The following is a 13,187-nucleotide window of genomic DNA, read 5'->3' as shown; positions in this document are numbered from 1 at the left end:
CTGGAAAACCTCCTTCCGCAGCCACCCTGCAGCACGTGAACTGAGCTCAGGACTGCAGACTCTTTCCTCAGGCAAAGACACAGACCCCCCCAACACCTCTGGGGTGTTACCCACTAGTGAGCCTGTCATGACCAGGGCAGACAATGTGAGGCAGAAAGTAGGCAACCTGGGTGAAGGAACCAGAGGAAAAGTTCCACAGGACAGGCACTGTTGGAAACTACAACGTCAGATGAGGGACCCAAAGCAGTGTGGGCACACACGTGTTTGTACGTGTGAGCACATATATGTGAGCATGTGCACGTGTGTACACACTGGTGTGTGTACATGTGTGCAGCCGTGTGTGTGCACAGATGTGTGGGTGTGCCTGTGAGTGCAGGTGTGTTCACATGTGTGTACGTGTGCGTGTGTGTGTGTGCTGGTGGGTGTGAAGGTGGAGACAGCCCGGTTCTGAGTGCAGCCATACGGGGCCTCATGATAAGGACGTTCCAGGACAAATATCAGCCTGAATCCCCATGGCCCACCCGCACCTGCTCACACTCCCCCTCCCAACTCATCTTTCTAGAAGTCAGCACCCCCCTCAGGTATGGGCTCCCAGGAAGAGACAGCAGGAGGCGGCAGCACACGTGTGACCGGACGGGTGACAGTGGGGAAACGCTGCTGTGGTTAGTCACAGCCGTTGGCCCTGGAGCCTCATTGTCCTGCCAAAACCCGGGTCTGAGTGCTGCGAAGTCAGTGGTGGGGACAGTGACAGTGGAGGGGGCAGCGTCCATCCAAGTCACAGCCCCACTGAGGTCCTGCCAGGCTACGCTCAACACCTCCGGGTGTGGGAGTCACGCAGCGCCCGCCCGGAGCTTCACAGGGAAAACTCCTGTCAGGAGGCCCAGGTGCCTTTGCATCGTCGCCGTCACTTTAAGAAAAGAACGAGAACTTACCCGTATCTCTTGGAAAACGGTTGTTTTTCTGGCATTTGACCTGATGCACAGACCTAACCAACACAGCAGAAACTAGAATAATCTCCACTGAAAAAAAATAGGTGAGTATGATCTGGGCAACAGCCGTCATAAGTTGGAAAGCAAGTATCGACACAAATAAAGTTAAATATCTGGAAATACTGATGTTCATAAAATGTTTCAAAACACTTGATTTCATTGGACTTCACGACAGCCCTGACTGTCCACATTTACCAGGAGAAGAAAGAGTCTCAAAGAGGCTCGGCCACTCCCCTCCCCCGCCATGCCCAGCTCTGGAGGACAGTTTGGTGGTTTCTTGCAGAACTAAACACACTGTCACCATGTGACCCAGCAATCGTGCTCCTTGGTATTTACCCAAAGGAGCTGAAAACTATGTCCACACAGAAACCTGCACACAGACGCTTACAGCAGCTTCACTCACAATTGCCCAAACATGGAAGCAGCCAAGACGCCCTTCAGGAGGTGAAGGAAAAACAAACTGCGGTCAGTGCAGACAATGAGACCTTGCTCAGCACCTAAAAGCAACGAGCGCCCCAGCCATGGAAAGACACGGAGGGACCTAAAATGCATGTTGTATCGCAAGTGAAAGAAGCCAGTCTGAAAAGGCCACACGTGGTATGATTCCAACCCTACGACATTCTGGAAAAGGCAAAACCAAACACAGTAAGAAGGTCGGGGTGGCCAGGGGGTGGGGGGTTGTGGGGGAGTGAGTAGGCGCAGCACAGAGCATGTTTAGGGCAGTGAAGCTGCTCCGTGTGACACTGTAATGGTGGGTACATGTCCTTGTCTTTGCACATTTGTCAAAATCCACAGAATGTACAAAATAAAAAGTTAACCCTAATGTAAACTATGGGCACTAGTTAATAATATATCAATATTGACTTGTTAATTGCAACAAATGTCCCACATTAATGCAAGATATTAATAAAAAGGAAAACTCCTCTGGGGGTGGGGTGAGAGTGCAAACTCTGCACTTTCAGCTCAACCTCTCTGTAAATGTGAAACCGCTCTAAAAATAAATCTATTAGTTAAAAAACATATTTGTGGAGCTGGCCCAATGGCTCAGGCGGTTAGAGCTCCATGCTCCTAACTCCGAAGGCTGCTGGTTTGATTCCCACATGGGCCAGTGGGCTCTCAACCACAAGGTTGCCAGTTCAACTCCTCGAGTCCCGCAAGGGATGGTGGGCAGTGCCCCCTGCAACTAAGATTGAACAGGACACCTTAGCTGAGCTGCCACTAAGCTCCCAGAAGGCTCAGTTGGCTGGAGCGCGTCCTCTCAACCACAAGGTTGCTGGTTCGACTCCCGCAAGAGATGGTGGGCTGCGACCCTGCAACTAGAAAATGGCAACTGGACCTGGAGCTGGGCTGTGCCCTCCACAACTAAGACTGAAAGGACAACAACTTGACTTGGGAAAAAGTCCTGGAAGTACACACTGTTCCCCAATAAAGTCCTGTTCCCCTTCCCCAATTAAAAAAAAAAAAAATCTTTAAAAAACAAAAAAAAACACCAAAAACCCCACACATATTTGCCTCTGTGTTCAACCACCTCCATGAATGAACCAGCTCTGTGCGTCTCAAACTCACTCTGAACACCAAACCCCATGTGACTTAACTGTGATGCAAACTGAACCCCAGCTTCACAGGGCGTGGAGAGGAAAGGGCTGCAAAAACTGGGAGGGTGCGATATAGGTTCCTGACGAAGCTGGGACACTGCACCCTAAATTTCGCGAAGCCAGGAGAAGCACACCTGCCCCTCCTGCTGAAGAGGTTGTGCAGGCTTTTCCTGGGGGACCTGCAATGCCAGCAGCACCCCTCCACCACGCTTTACCAGTGGTCGACCAGCTCTCCAGCCCTGTCATTAGCTAATGCTCAGGGGCCTCACCACCGTTCCTCCCACAGGACATCAGCACCCCATGACATTCTGCCGACAGGACCTCTGAGCAAGGAGCAGCAGCCCTTCCATCTGCATTGGGGGGACACCCGCATGTCGGAGGTCAGGGGCAGACGGGGTGCAGTCTGGAGCCTTTGAAGGACCCATACGGCCTGGGGGCAAACACACAGCACCCTCTGCAGATGGCTCCTCTTCTGTGAAGACACTGCTTTTGGGCTTTGTGGAGACTGAACACCTGCCCCTGGGCCACCAAGTTCCCAGGGGACATGACTCGACTACAGGCCCGAGGTGCTGTGTGACCCCGGCCGCTCTGCAGCTCACACACCGTCTTCCTGGCCACTCGCTCTCGGCGGCAGCAGCACCTCCGGTCGTCACCCGCCTCCCAGCCCCCTCGGCTTCCGCAGCTCCCTGATGAGGGGCCAGCTTCTGTCACGAGAACGGACATGGCTGCGGTCCTCCTCGTCCTTGCTCTCCCTCTTGTACCCATCGTCCCTGCCACAGACCTCAGGCTCCAGGTACACAGACGACAGCTGCGCAGAGACCCTCGACGAGCTCCCACGGCTGTGACTAAGCCTGGAACTGATCACGGACACGGTCTCCCGGCAGTTCCACTCCGGACCGCACCCGACTGCACGCGGTCTCGGGGAGAAGGGCGCCATGGGCCCACGACTCGGACTGAACCACTTAACGTAATTCTTTGCTGCAGAACTTTCCGGTGCCTTAAGAAGCCCACCTACACTGTGAACATCCAGGAGTAATGGAGCAAGTGCTGTTTCCCAAACATACTAGACCCGACTTCTTCTTCATGGAGCCACTCAGAAGCCCCGTGGGAGCACCCTGACCGAGAGTTAGGGGGCGTCCTTGTCCTCGTGGTGGCTCCCTGGTCCCTCACTTCCAGGCCTGGCCCCCGGCAGTGCCATTAGGTCCTGACCAGGACGCACATTCACCCTCCAGGAGCTTCACACACCCACCCAGCTCCCGTGTCTGCAGGTCAGCCCGTCGGCCATAATAACGCGGACCTGACCGTAGGGCTCACCCCTCGGTCTAAGAAAGGTCCGATGCAACATAAATGATGAATAATTATATATGATAATTTTTAGATTATTGCAATTGGTTAGATTATCTTAGGACCCCATGAAGCCAAGTGCCAGGAATCTCCCGAGAGAAAAGAGCACGACACGATGTGCCTAACAACAATGGGAAGGGGACTAAGTCTCTCCAGGTTGGTCAGGGCGGTTTGGGCTGGTTGTGATGAGCCCCACACCCCCACACCCCCACACCCCCACGCCCCCACCACAGCCCTCTGCCTGTGACCTCTGGCCTGCCCTCTCACTGCCCGTGACCTCTGACCTGCCCTCGCACTGCCCGTGACCTCTGACCTGCCCTCGCACTGCCCGTGACCTCTGACCTGCCCTCGCACTGCCCGTGACCTCTGACCTGCCCTCGCACTGCCCGTGACCTCTGACCTGCCCTCACACTGCCCGTGCCCTCTGGCCTGCCCTCGCACTGCCCTCATGGCTGAGGCTGCCCTCTGTTCTCGCTCCGCAACCCAGGACCATGGCCAAGTCTCCGGAAGCTCCTGCGCCAGGCATCTCGCCGCCCTGCCCGGTAACCACACCCTGGCTAACTCGTCCTTTTCCACTCCCACACTCCCTATGAGGCTTGCAGCTGTTCGAGAAGCCTTTGCTGAGGCCCCTGCAACTCCGGAAATCTCCCCTCAGGCCACTGGCCTGGTGCAGACGTGGTGTGGGCCCAGCCTTCCTACCTGTGCGGGAAAGCTTCCGCAATGTGGCTGTCAAGTGCTGCAGAACCCCGGGTGGCACTTCGTAGCGATATATGTCTAGTGCTGGAAACTTCTGGCACCTTCCAAACACTCCATCTGTGAGAAACGGAGGCAGAAAAGACAAAGTGATGTCTCATTTCAGACAGGAGGAAGAGAGCACCCCGTGTCAGGGTGGACACTGCAAGCGAGCGCGGGTCTCCACCCTCCTCCCATGCACTGCGCCTCCTCCCCTGCCCCCCTCAGGCTCACGGCCCCGGGTCTCCCCCAGTATATCCTTTCCGAGCCCACATGTGGGAGGTGGTCCTGGGGGGCCTCTGCTCTGGGGAAGGGACCTCATGCTCAGACACTCAAGATGCTGTGGTTTTCAGGGACTGCCACTCCGAGCCACCCAGAACCTGCAGGTCAGACCAGGCAGCCCTGAGCTTAACAAATCTGTCTTGGTCTCTCCTTGTGAGAACCATTCTTGCTCCGTTCCCTCGGGTGACATGTCTCAGGCTCACGTGAAAAGACAGAGAAAAAAGCCTCTGGAACCTAGTTGTGCACAAATGTCCCTCAGTCACCGCATCTTTATCATGGAGACCCACGGGGGGACCCCCAGACCCCGGGCCAGGACCCACCACCTTCACCCCCGGGCCACCGGGTAGCTCATGGCAACTTCTGGGAATGTCCTATTCGTGCAGCCTCTAGTGGCTCCTGAGGCATTTATTTTGGTGAAGTTACCATTTTCTTTGCACCTGTGATGTTTTATCCTCTTGTCTTCCTTTCATATGTCTTAACTTGTTTTTGTATTTTATATGTCTTTTTATATTTCTTCACTATCTCTTTGGGAAGAGAGAATGACACTGGGGAATGATCACGTCACATAGGTTTTCCAAGTGGGGTGATTACCTTAGGGCATGTTCAGGATTATTTCAGTGCTCATGCCTGGTCAATAACTTGTGTAAATACTTTATTCATAGAAACAATCTGCATGTGCAATTGTATCATCTTGTTTCCCTGGAGACCTCGAGAACAATATTCTTGATTTTGGAGCAAGAGGAGATAAGCAGAAAAGGTGCCACAATTGTAGTGTTTGCAAATGAGGGCGCACTGAACATAGCCTTAGAATAATCACTGGGCAGGGACAGACACGAAACAAATCAGCCATGTGCAAAACTTCTTGTGAGGGGAAGAACAGGCCTGGGCAGGGAGCTGCCTCGCTTCTTTCCATGATCACAAGTAGTGGCCTGTGACATGCATTCAGGTTCTCAGAACTGTATACAGTAGACACCAAATGCATTCCGTCGCCTTGTGAAGCGGCCAGCTGACCCCGCGGGACAACAGGGACGTCGGTGGTATTTAAAGCAGCTCCCAGAGCACGCTCGGAAAACGCAGGAAATAATCAGGGGTGAGCACAGGGCCTTCTGGGTGTCACCCAGTCAGACAGCACACGGCATGAGCATGCTTTCAGGAGGACCCGATCCCCACCCCCAGCCCGTGGGCTGCCCCTGCTGTAGGCCAGCGTTCAGGGGCCCAGAGCCCAGGGGTCCCCATCGCACTCTGTGAGCCGTCCCTCACTCACCCTGCCCTGCATCCAAGTTGGCCCCAGGTGGCGGCCAGGACGGAGGAGCAGCAGTGACCCCTGGTGGCTGCTTCCTTGCAGGTCCACACCATCATCAGGACAGGCACAAGCGAGCTCTGTGCAGTTGGGGACAAGATGCCCTGGCCACACGTCACCCACCCGCCAGGTGTCCCCAGGGCCACCTCCAGAGAGGAGATGGGGACGTTGCTTCCTAGGGAGGTGGGGTAGCAGGACGTGCACACCCTCACTCTCACGCACTCACACTGAGAAGAGCAGCACACAGCCTCCCAGATTGTCCCCACGGTGCTGTCACCCCACATGGCTGCCAGGCACACCCGACAGCCCTCGGCCCAACCCACTCACCCGGGAGACGAAGACGCACCGACATGAAGGGCTGTGGGGACAACCCAGTGACTCTCAGAGCACAGGCTCAGCATGATGGCGCCAAGGACACCTGTCCACGTCCCCTCCCTGGATTAGAGGTGGCCCTCACACCCTGCAGGATGGCTGTCACTGCGGAGGAAGTGTCGTGTGCCCACACGGAAAACGCAGGAAGTAATCAGGGGTGAGCACAGGGCCTTTATGGAGGGGCCCCACACAGGCCAGTCAGCCCGAGTCCCCGTTTGCAAACAGCGCCCCCTGAAGGCGAAGGCTGGGGCTTCCTGACACAGCAGTGGCCCTCTGCTCCAGAGAAGGGAAGCCAGCCAGGGGTCTGAAGCCCCTTGCAGGGTGCGCACCCCGTCTGCAGACAGCCACCTGCACCCACGTTACAGGCCAGCTCGGGGACCTGCGTCACCCGCCCTGGGTCCTGCTGCTCCACGCTGACCATCCCTTCAGTCTCCCGCCTCCCCCTGTGGGGTCCCTCAGGCCCAATCTTCCTCCTGGCCCTCCCAGCAGGTGGAAGCTGCCCCTCAGGGAAGTGGGGACTCCCTCCCATAGGCCTGTCACACTGCAGCCACGTGGGGAGGAAGCCACGGCCCGGCAGAGCCCAGGGCTGTGGCAGCAGGAATAAAGTCCTGCTCAGATATTTCTGGAGAAGGAAAAGCAATGACAGGCCAGAATCACTACCCTGTTGAAAAGAATTCTCCAGAGAGGGAGAAAACTGCTCTCTGAAATGACAAAACAGCGTCCATATGCATTTCTGCAGTGACGCTACCAAATCACGTCTGTTCTCAGGGAACGCGACTGCAGGCTCCTGCGTTGGGCGCCCATGTGCACTGATTGCCGGGACCAGCCTGGGTCCTCAGGCTCAGGAGGTGATGACACTCCCACCCTCCCGTGACATCAGGGCCCAGGGCTCCCAACGCCCGAGGGGCATGATGAGGTCTGGGAGTAAGCTTGGCTCCTAAGCCCCAGCCCCGTGGCTGGGCTGGGGATGCCAGGTGCTGCCAGGCCAGGTCGGCACGCGGTGTGGGGAAATGGTGACAACGGAGTAAGAGCAAAGCTGACTGGCTCACTGAGCGCTATGCCCCACGCGCTTCTCAGCGTTTCACTCAGATAACTCATTAAATCCCATGCAACTGTCAAGGGGAGCGCCATCATCCCACAGAACCCCCGGGAGCCGAGGCACAGAGCAGTGGGGGCACCTGCCCATGTCCCAGAGCCCAGTGCACGCACCACACTGCCCGGGGGCAGGCCTGCGACCTTCCAGAACGGCCCACCTGCCTTCTGGCCACCGTCACCCTGAGCACTACCCCCCTCAGAACACGGGTCCCAGGTGTTGACGTGGAGAATGTGGTTGCCATAGTTACACGGCAGCAATGCAACGTCTTCTTCTGAAACCAATTACCAAACCCCTATGGTCCCGTGCATGTCAGATCTCAAAATAAGAGCTAACACCTACAACAGGTGTAACACCTACGGTGTAACAGGATGGCCAGGACCATTCTGACACACGCACCTCAGTTACTGCGATGACAGCCCTCAGTGGTCTGAACTACCACGGTCCCCTTTCCTGCTGGACACACCTGGGCCCAGACAGGCGGACACAGTAAGCGGCAGGCTGGCCCCAGAGTCCGCATGCTCCTTAGCGCTGTCATGCCGCCTCTCCCGTGCAGCTGTGACAACCAGCACCGGGCCAGGGTGCAGGAAGCAGGACCCGCCGCTCCGTATACAAGTCTCGGTCCCTCAAGAACCTCCATCGCTGAGATCACCTGAGCCCACACCCAGGAAACATCAACCACTGGGGGCTCGAGCAGGGAAGCAGAGCACAGCCCAGCGCGTGGCTCTTCCTAGCCCGTGGACACCAGCGACAGCACCACAGATGAGTCACCCAAGGCCACAGGCAGAGTCCACAGCTCCTCCCAGGTCACTGTCCACCCCCACAGCTCTCCCCAGCAACCTGGAGGCCAGGTGTGTGAGGCAGCACCTCCCACCAGGAACATCCCCGTGGGGCGGGCACGGGCAGTAGCGGGGCCCCCGTGTTAGGCACGGGGATGGGGGTCACCTGCGGCAGCTGCGAGTGTGCCCTGATGAAGGCAGGGATCCGGAGACCAGCGCTGGGGGACCAGGCCTGCTCCTCACACGTGTGCTCAGCCCTGCACTGCTTGGTCCCTCCCGGCTCAGCTCAAGCCTGAGAACCAGATGAGGGATGGGGACACTCTTTGCTGCTCAGCTGCCTTGGTATCCCCCGTGAAATCACATCAGAGACAAAGTACCTGACAGTTATTATGTATCACGGACGACGCCCTAGGTGTCTGGAGAGAACCAGGCGCTGTAAGGACCCTGCTGTCTAGACACTTAAGAAACTAACAATCTAGGCAAAGCATGAAGACAATTGTTTGCTTCTTGGAAAAGCAAACAATTTAAAAGCACATGTCTTGTGCACGGGCTGTGCGAGGGACGAGACTACTCTTCCACGCAAGCCTGGGGAGCGCTGGCTTCTGCAAGCACAAGACACTTAGCAACTGGACATAACTGGAAAGTATGCAACTGGGCAGACTTATCACCAGGGTTCTGGTCCAAAAGGGGAGCGTCGGCTCCAGTTACAGCGAAAGTAGGCCTGTTTCACGTTTATACCAAGAAGACACGTCTCCTCCATCAAAACAGCTACACATTTCACTGTTAAATGATTCTTGCAATACTGTGCATCTGGGTTTTGAATGCTAATTACACTCCCTGGAATTTAATACAAGAAACTCTTTGGAGTGTTGGTTAAAATGCCACACAGGAAATGGGAATTGCAGGCAAACATGGAAAACCAGACTGCTTGTCCTAGAATGTGTGAAAGTAAGTCGAAGAGGCCAAGACAAACCCCCCCAGGAAGACATGAGAGGCTGTCCTGCTACAGGTGGTGCTTTCCTTTTAGCTCAACTTTGATACACGACAAGCTGAGGGCGTGGATGTGGGATGCAGGGAGCACGAGTGGCTCGGGAGACGGGAACGCAGAGGAACCTGACTCGTGCCGAGAAATCACCCGCCTGCTTCAGCACCAGTCTTACTGGGAGTCGTCCTTCCCTGGAGCCCCTCTGTTGACACGTGTCTCTCACCAGCCGGGGGATCACGCTGAGGGAGCTGGGAGCCCAAGGCTGAAAGACGATGCCGTCCCCCAAATCAGTGTATGCAGCAGGGAGCTCAGCTCTCAGGCCTGTGAGGCTGTGCTTTGGGGGTCCCCACCCTGGTCCACTTCAGGCAGGTCAGAGGACAGAGCGCAGGCCCTTCTGGAAACAAAGCAGCTCTGTGAACCGCATGGGGTGCTCTGTGCCTCCCCTAGACCATCCTCAAAGCGAAGGCTCCTGAAATGCACAGGCCTGCAAGAGGTGACAGGTGACAGGATGACTCTGGCTGCCGACCTCATCGTTCTCGGGCCACACGGACGGACTCTGTCCCGCCCCCCTCCCGGCACATCTCGGGTGGAGAGGCCAGGCAGCAGACTTTCACGGAGCCGCTGGGGGGGTGAGCTGCGCAACGTGTATCTGGAAATCCCTTTGAGGACAGTCACGTCGCACTGGAACCAGCTTCGGGACCCACATTTCCCGTTAAAAATCTGCAAACTACACTTCTGGGGAACCCAGATGGCTCTCAGGAGGGCGGCCCTCACAGCTGCCGAGGGCAGAGGCAGCACCGTGGAGGACGCTGCAGAGGGGGCTCCTCAGGCCAGCGGGGGCTCCACGGCCCGGCCCACCCCCACAGTGGCTGCCCCCACAGAAGAACTCACTCCCGGGGAGACATGGGCCTACACAGCACCTCCTCAGCACCCCCACCCCCATGGAAGGGTCATCAGCAGGGTCTGAAATCAGGCGAGGAGGGCGGCAAGCACGTGCCCCAAACCTCCAAAGCCCTTGCTTCGGTCTGGGTGCTGCCCTGAGCTGTGTCCACGGAGCTTCTCCCACTGCGCGTGGCCGGCTCCGAGGGGGGTCTGCGCGTGATGGGCTCTGAGCAGTGTCTCCCAGAAAAGTCTGCTCAGCCATCAGAACAGCTACTTCCGGTCACTGCGAACAAAGCCGGATTAGGTCTGTGCAACATGGCCGTTCATCGCGGCTGCACTTAAGCTCTATTGACTTCTGACCCCTGGGGACGAGGTCTGGCAGCTGCAGTGTCTGGAGCGCTGGAACAGAAAGTTCTGGGCCCCAGAGCTTCCCAGGAGGGCGATGGGGCGGGCTGGCACCCGCCGTCCTCAGCACAATATTGATTGGCAATAGCGAATCGCACCTGAGCCCCGGAGCGCTTAGCCCTTCCTGCAAAAAAAACCTCTCCTCTTAATATTATCAACTGCAGCTTTCAATCAGTTGGATCTAAATGTTTTAGGTGAGGGCAGTAATCGATTTTCAAATAGAGACATTAACCTTTCTGAACCGCTTTTCTTCGACTGAGCAGCGCGGCTCTGCCTGTCCTTCTCTCTTCCTGAAACGGCAGGTCCCCGGTCCAGTCGCCTGCCAGACACTCGCTCCCTTGCAGCTGAAGAGTCTCCCGGCAGCAGCTCAGCAGATCCCACCCCATGATTTTTAGAACAATCCGGATTTTTACTGGACTGAAGAGAATAGTAGCATGTCATTTATTCAGGCCCTTTCGTTTATCAGAGGAGGACACTGAGGTCTGAGAAATCGAGCTACCTGCCTGGGGGCGCCTGTCCCCCACCCTTGCCCCAGCTACAGAGACAGCCACCCCTCTCGGTACCAGGATGCCACCTGCAGCCACTAGTCTGGCCACTTGAACAGCCTGAGAAGCCAGGCTCCTCCAGGCCAGGGACAGGGGACAGGGGACCGCCCAAGGCCAGCCCCAGGGAGCTCAGCAAACTTCACTTGCAGGGAGCCGTTTGGTGCAGTCTGCTGGACGCAAAGATAAGCAGCCCGGAAGCAGAAAGGAGGTTTATCTCTGGCAGCTCATCTCCCCATCAGCAGCCCTCTGCTCCAGCCTGTTGCCAAGTAACCGAGGCCGCTCCTCTTATCGCCCGAACGTTCCAGTGACTATTCAGAGGAGAACAGAAAGGCTGGCACTGAAGGCTGTGAGCAGCACTGAACGAAAACGGCACATTATGTGGATGGGGAGAAAGGGAATCTGTGAGCCCTCATCTTATCTGCCCGGTGACAGTGACTCAAAAACAGCCGTCCATCACCGCCTCTGCACCCATTCTACTCACCAGCTGAAGGGCACCTCACCCACCTTCCCTTCCAGAGAGGGAGGGGGGAGGGACTTGTTCCTAGCCAGGTTCACTGTGGGGTCCCCTCTCCTCCTTCCGCCAGTCTCTCCCCACGCACCACCCGCTCCACTCTCACACCTTCTGATCATCCAAATACGTGCCCTCCAGCCAGGGGTGGACACAGCTGAGCCCCTCCCCCCCAGGCTGGCGACAACCGCAGGGCCTGCTCCTGGCAAGAACTTCAGAAGGACACTGTCCCCATGTCACCTGCAGCCCTGTCCTGAAGCAGTGGGAGGAGAAAGCAGGACCAAGGGAGGGCACGAGGGGCGGCCCTGGGCCCTGCAGGCGGCCGTCCCTGTCCCCGCAGGCCTGGCGTGGCCTCGTGAGTCTGTGTGCTCTCAGGGTGAGCAGCCAGCCACACGTGCTCGGACATGGCATGAGGCTGCCCGAGACGGGCTGTGTCCTGCCAGCACCCAGGAAACAAACCACCAAGTCCAGGAGACGACTGGTGTTTCCCCTGCAATGAAAGCTCGGGTGTCTCGCAGCGCCACTGCCACTCTCCACTCCTCGGCCCACTGTGAGCCCGCCATGCATGGAGCAGGTGAGGGCCAGGAGGCCCCACTGCTGAGTAAAACAGCCCCCTCCCCAGCACTTCCGGGACGACCCCCCCCTCCGGTGGGAACCCGCTCCTCCCTCCCGTGACGACTCTCTGTCCCTCTGGCCCCCAGTGCCCAGTGAGCCCTGCATTCGGGACTCACCCCTTGCCCACACACCTCCTTCTGGCGGGAAGGGCGAGTCCCACCTGCCACAGTGCTGAGCCCATGGAAATGGCTTCCTAAGAATTTACCGAAATTGAAAGCAGGGACCTGAAGGGCTATTTGCACGTCCATATCCACGCAGCGTATTCACAGGCAGGAAGCAGCCCAAGTGCGATAGACAAGCAAAGCGGGTCCATCCGCACACTGGGATGTGACCCAGCCTAACAGGGAGGACACTGTGACACCTGCTGTGACAGATGCCCCTGCAGGACACGCTCCGTGGACCCAGTCAGGCACGAAAGGACAAATCCTGTGTGGCCCACTCGTGTGAGGTCCCCAGAGGAGTCACTCACAGGGACAGAGAGGAGAACAGAGGTTCCCAGGGACGGGGGGAGGGCGTGTTTCATGGGGACGGAGTTTACTTGGGAAGATGGAAAGTTCTGGAGATGACAGAGGTGATGACACAGTGTGAATGTACTCAGTGTCCCTGAACTGTGCACTTGAAATGGCTAAGATGGTGAGTTTTATGTCACGTGTATTTTACTACCATTTTTTAAGAGTAATAAAAAATTTAGTGAATGAGTGAGACACTGAATGGGAGCGAGACGCTCCTCGCCATAAGGAGCGGACGGGAGGACAGACTCC

General features: G+C 57.0%; 1 protein-coding gene across 2 annotated transcripts in view; it reads right to left on the bottom strand.

The window, feature by feature from the left end:
• Positions 1-13,187, bottom strand: part of PTPRN2 (protein tyrosine phosphatase receptor type N2) — a 419,388-nt gene that overhangs the window by 320,881 nt on the left and 85,320 nt on the right. For both annotated transcript variants that reach the window (XM_074315027.1, XM_074315029.1), the window contains exon 3: positions 4,628-4,741. In XM_074315027.1, the coding sequence (XP_074171128.1) occupies positions 4,628-4,741 (114 nt within the window). The remainder of the gene's footprint in view (positions 1-4,627; positions 4,742-13,187) is intronic.

Source organism: Rhinolophus sinicus, linkage group LG11 (assembly GCF_036562045.2).
Source record: "Rhinolophus sinicus isolate RSC01 linkage group LG11, ASM3656204v1, whole genome shotgun sequence".
NCBI classification, from domain to species: domain Eukaryota; kingdom Metazoa; phylum Chordata; class Mammalia; order Chiroptera; family Rhinolophidae; genus Rhinolophus; species Rhinolophus sinicus.
Note: the sequence above shows the minus strand (reverse complement) of the source record. Positions and strands in the feature narration are given on the sequence as shown.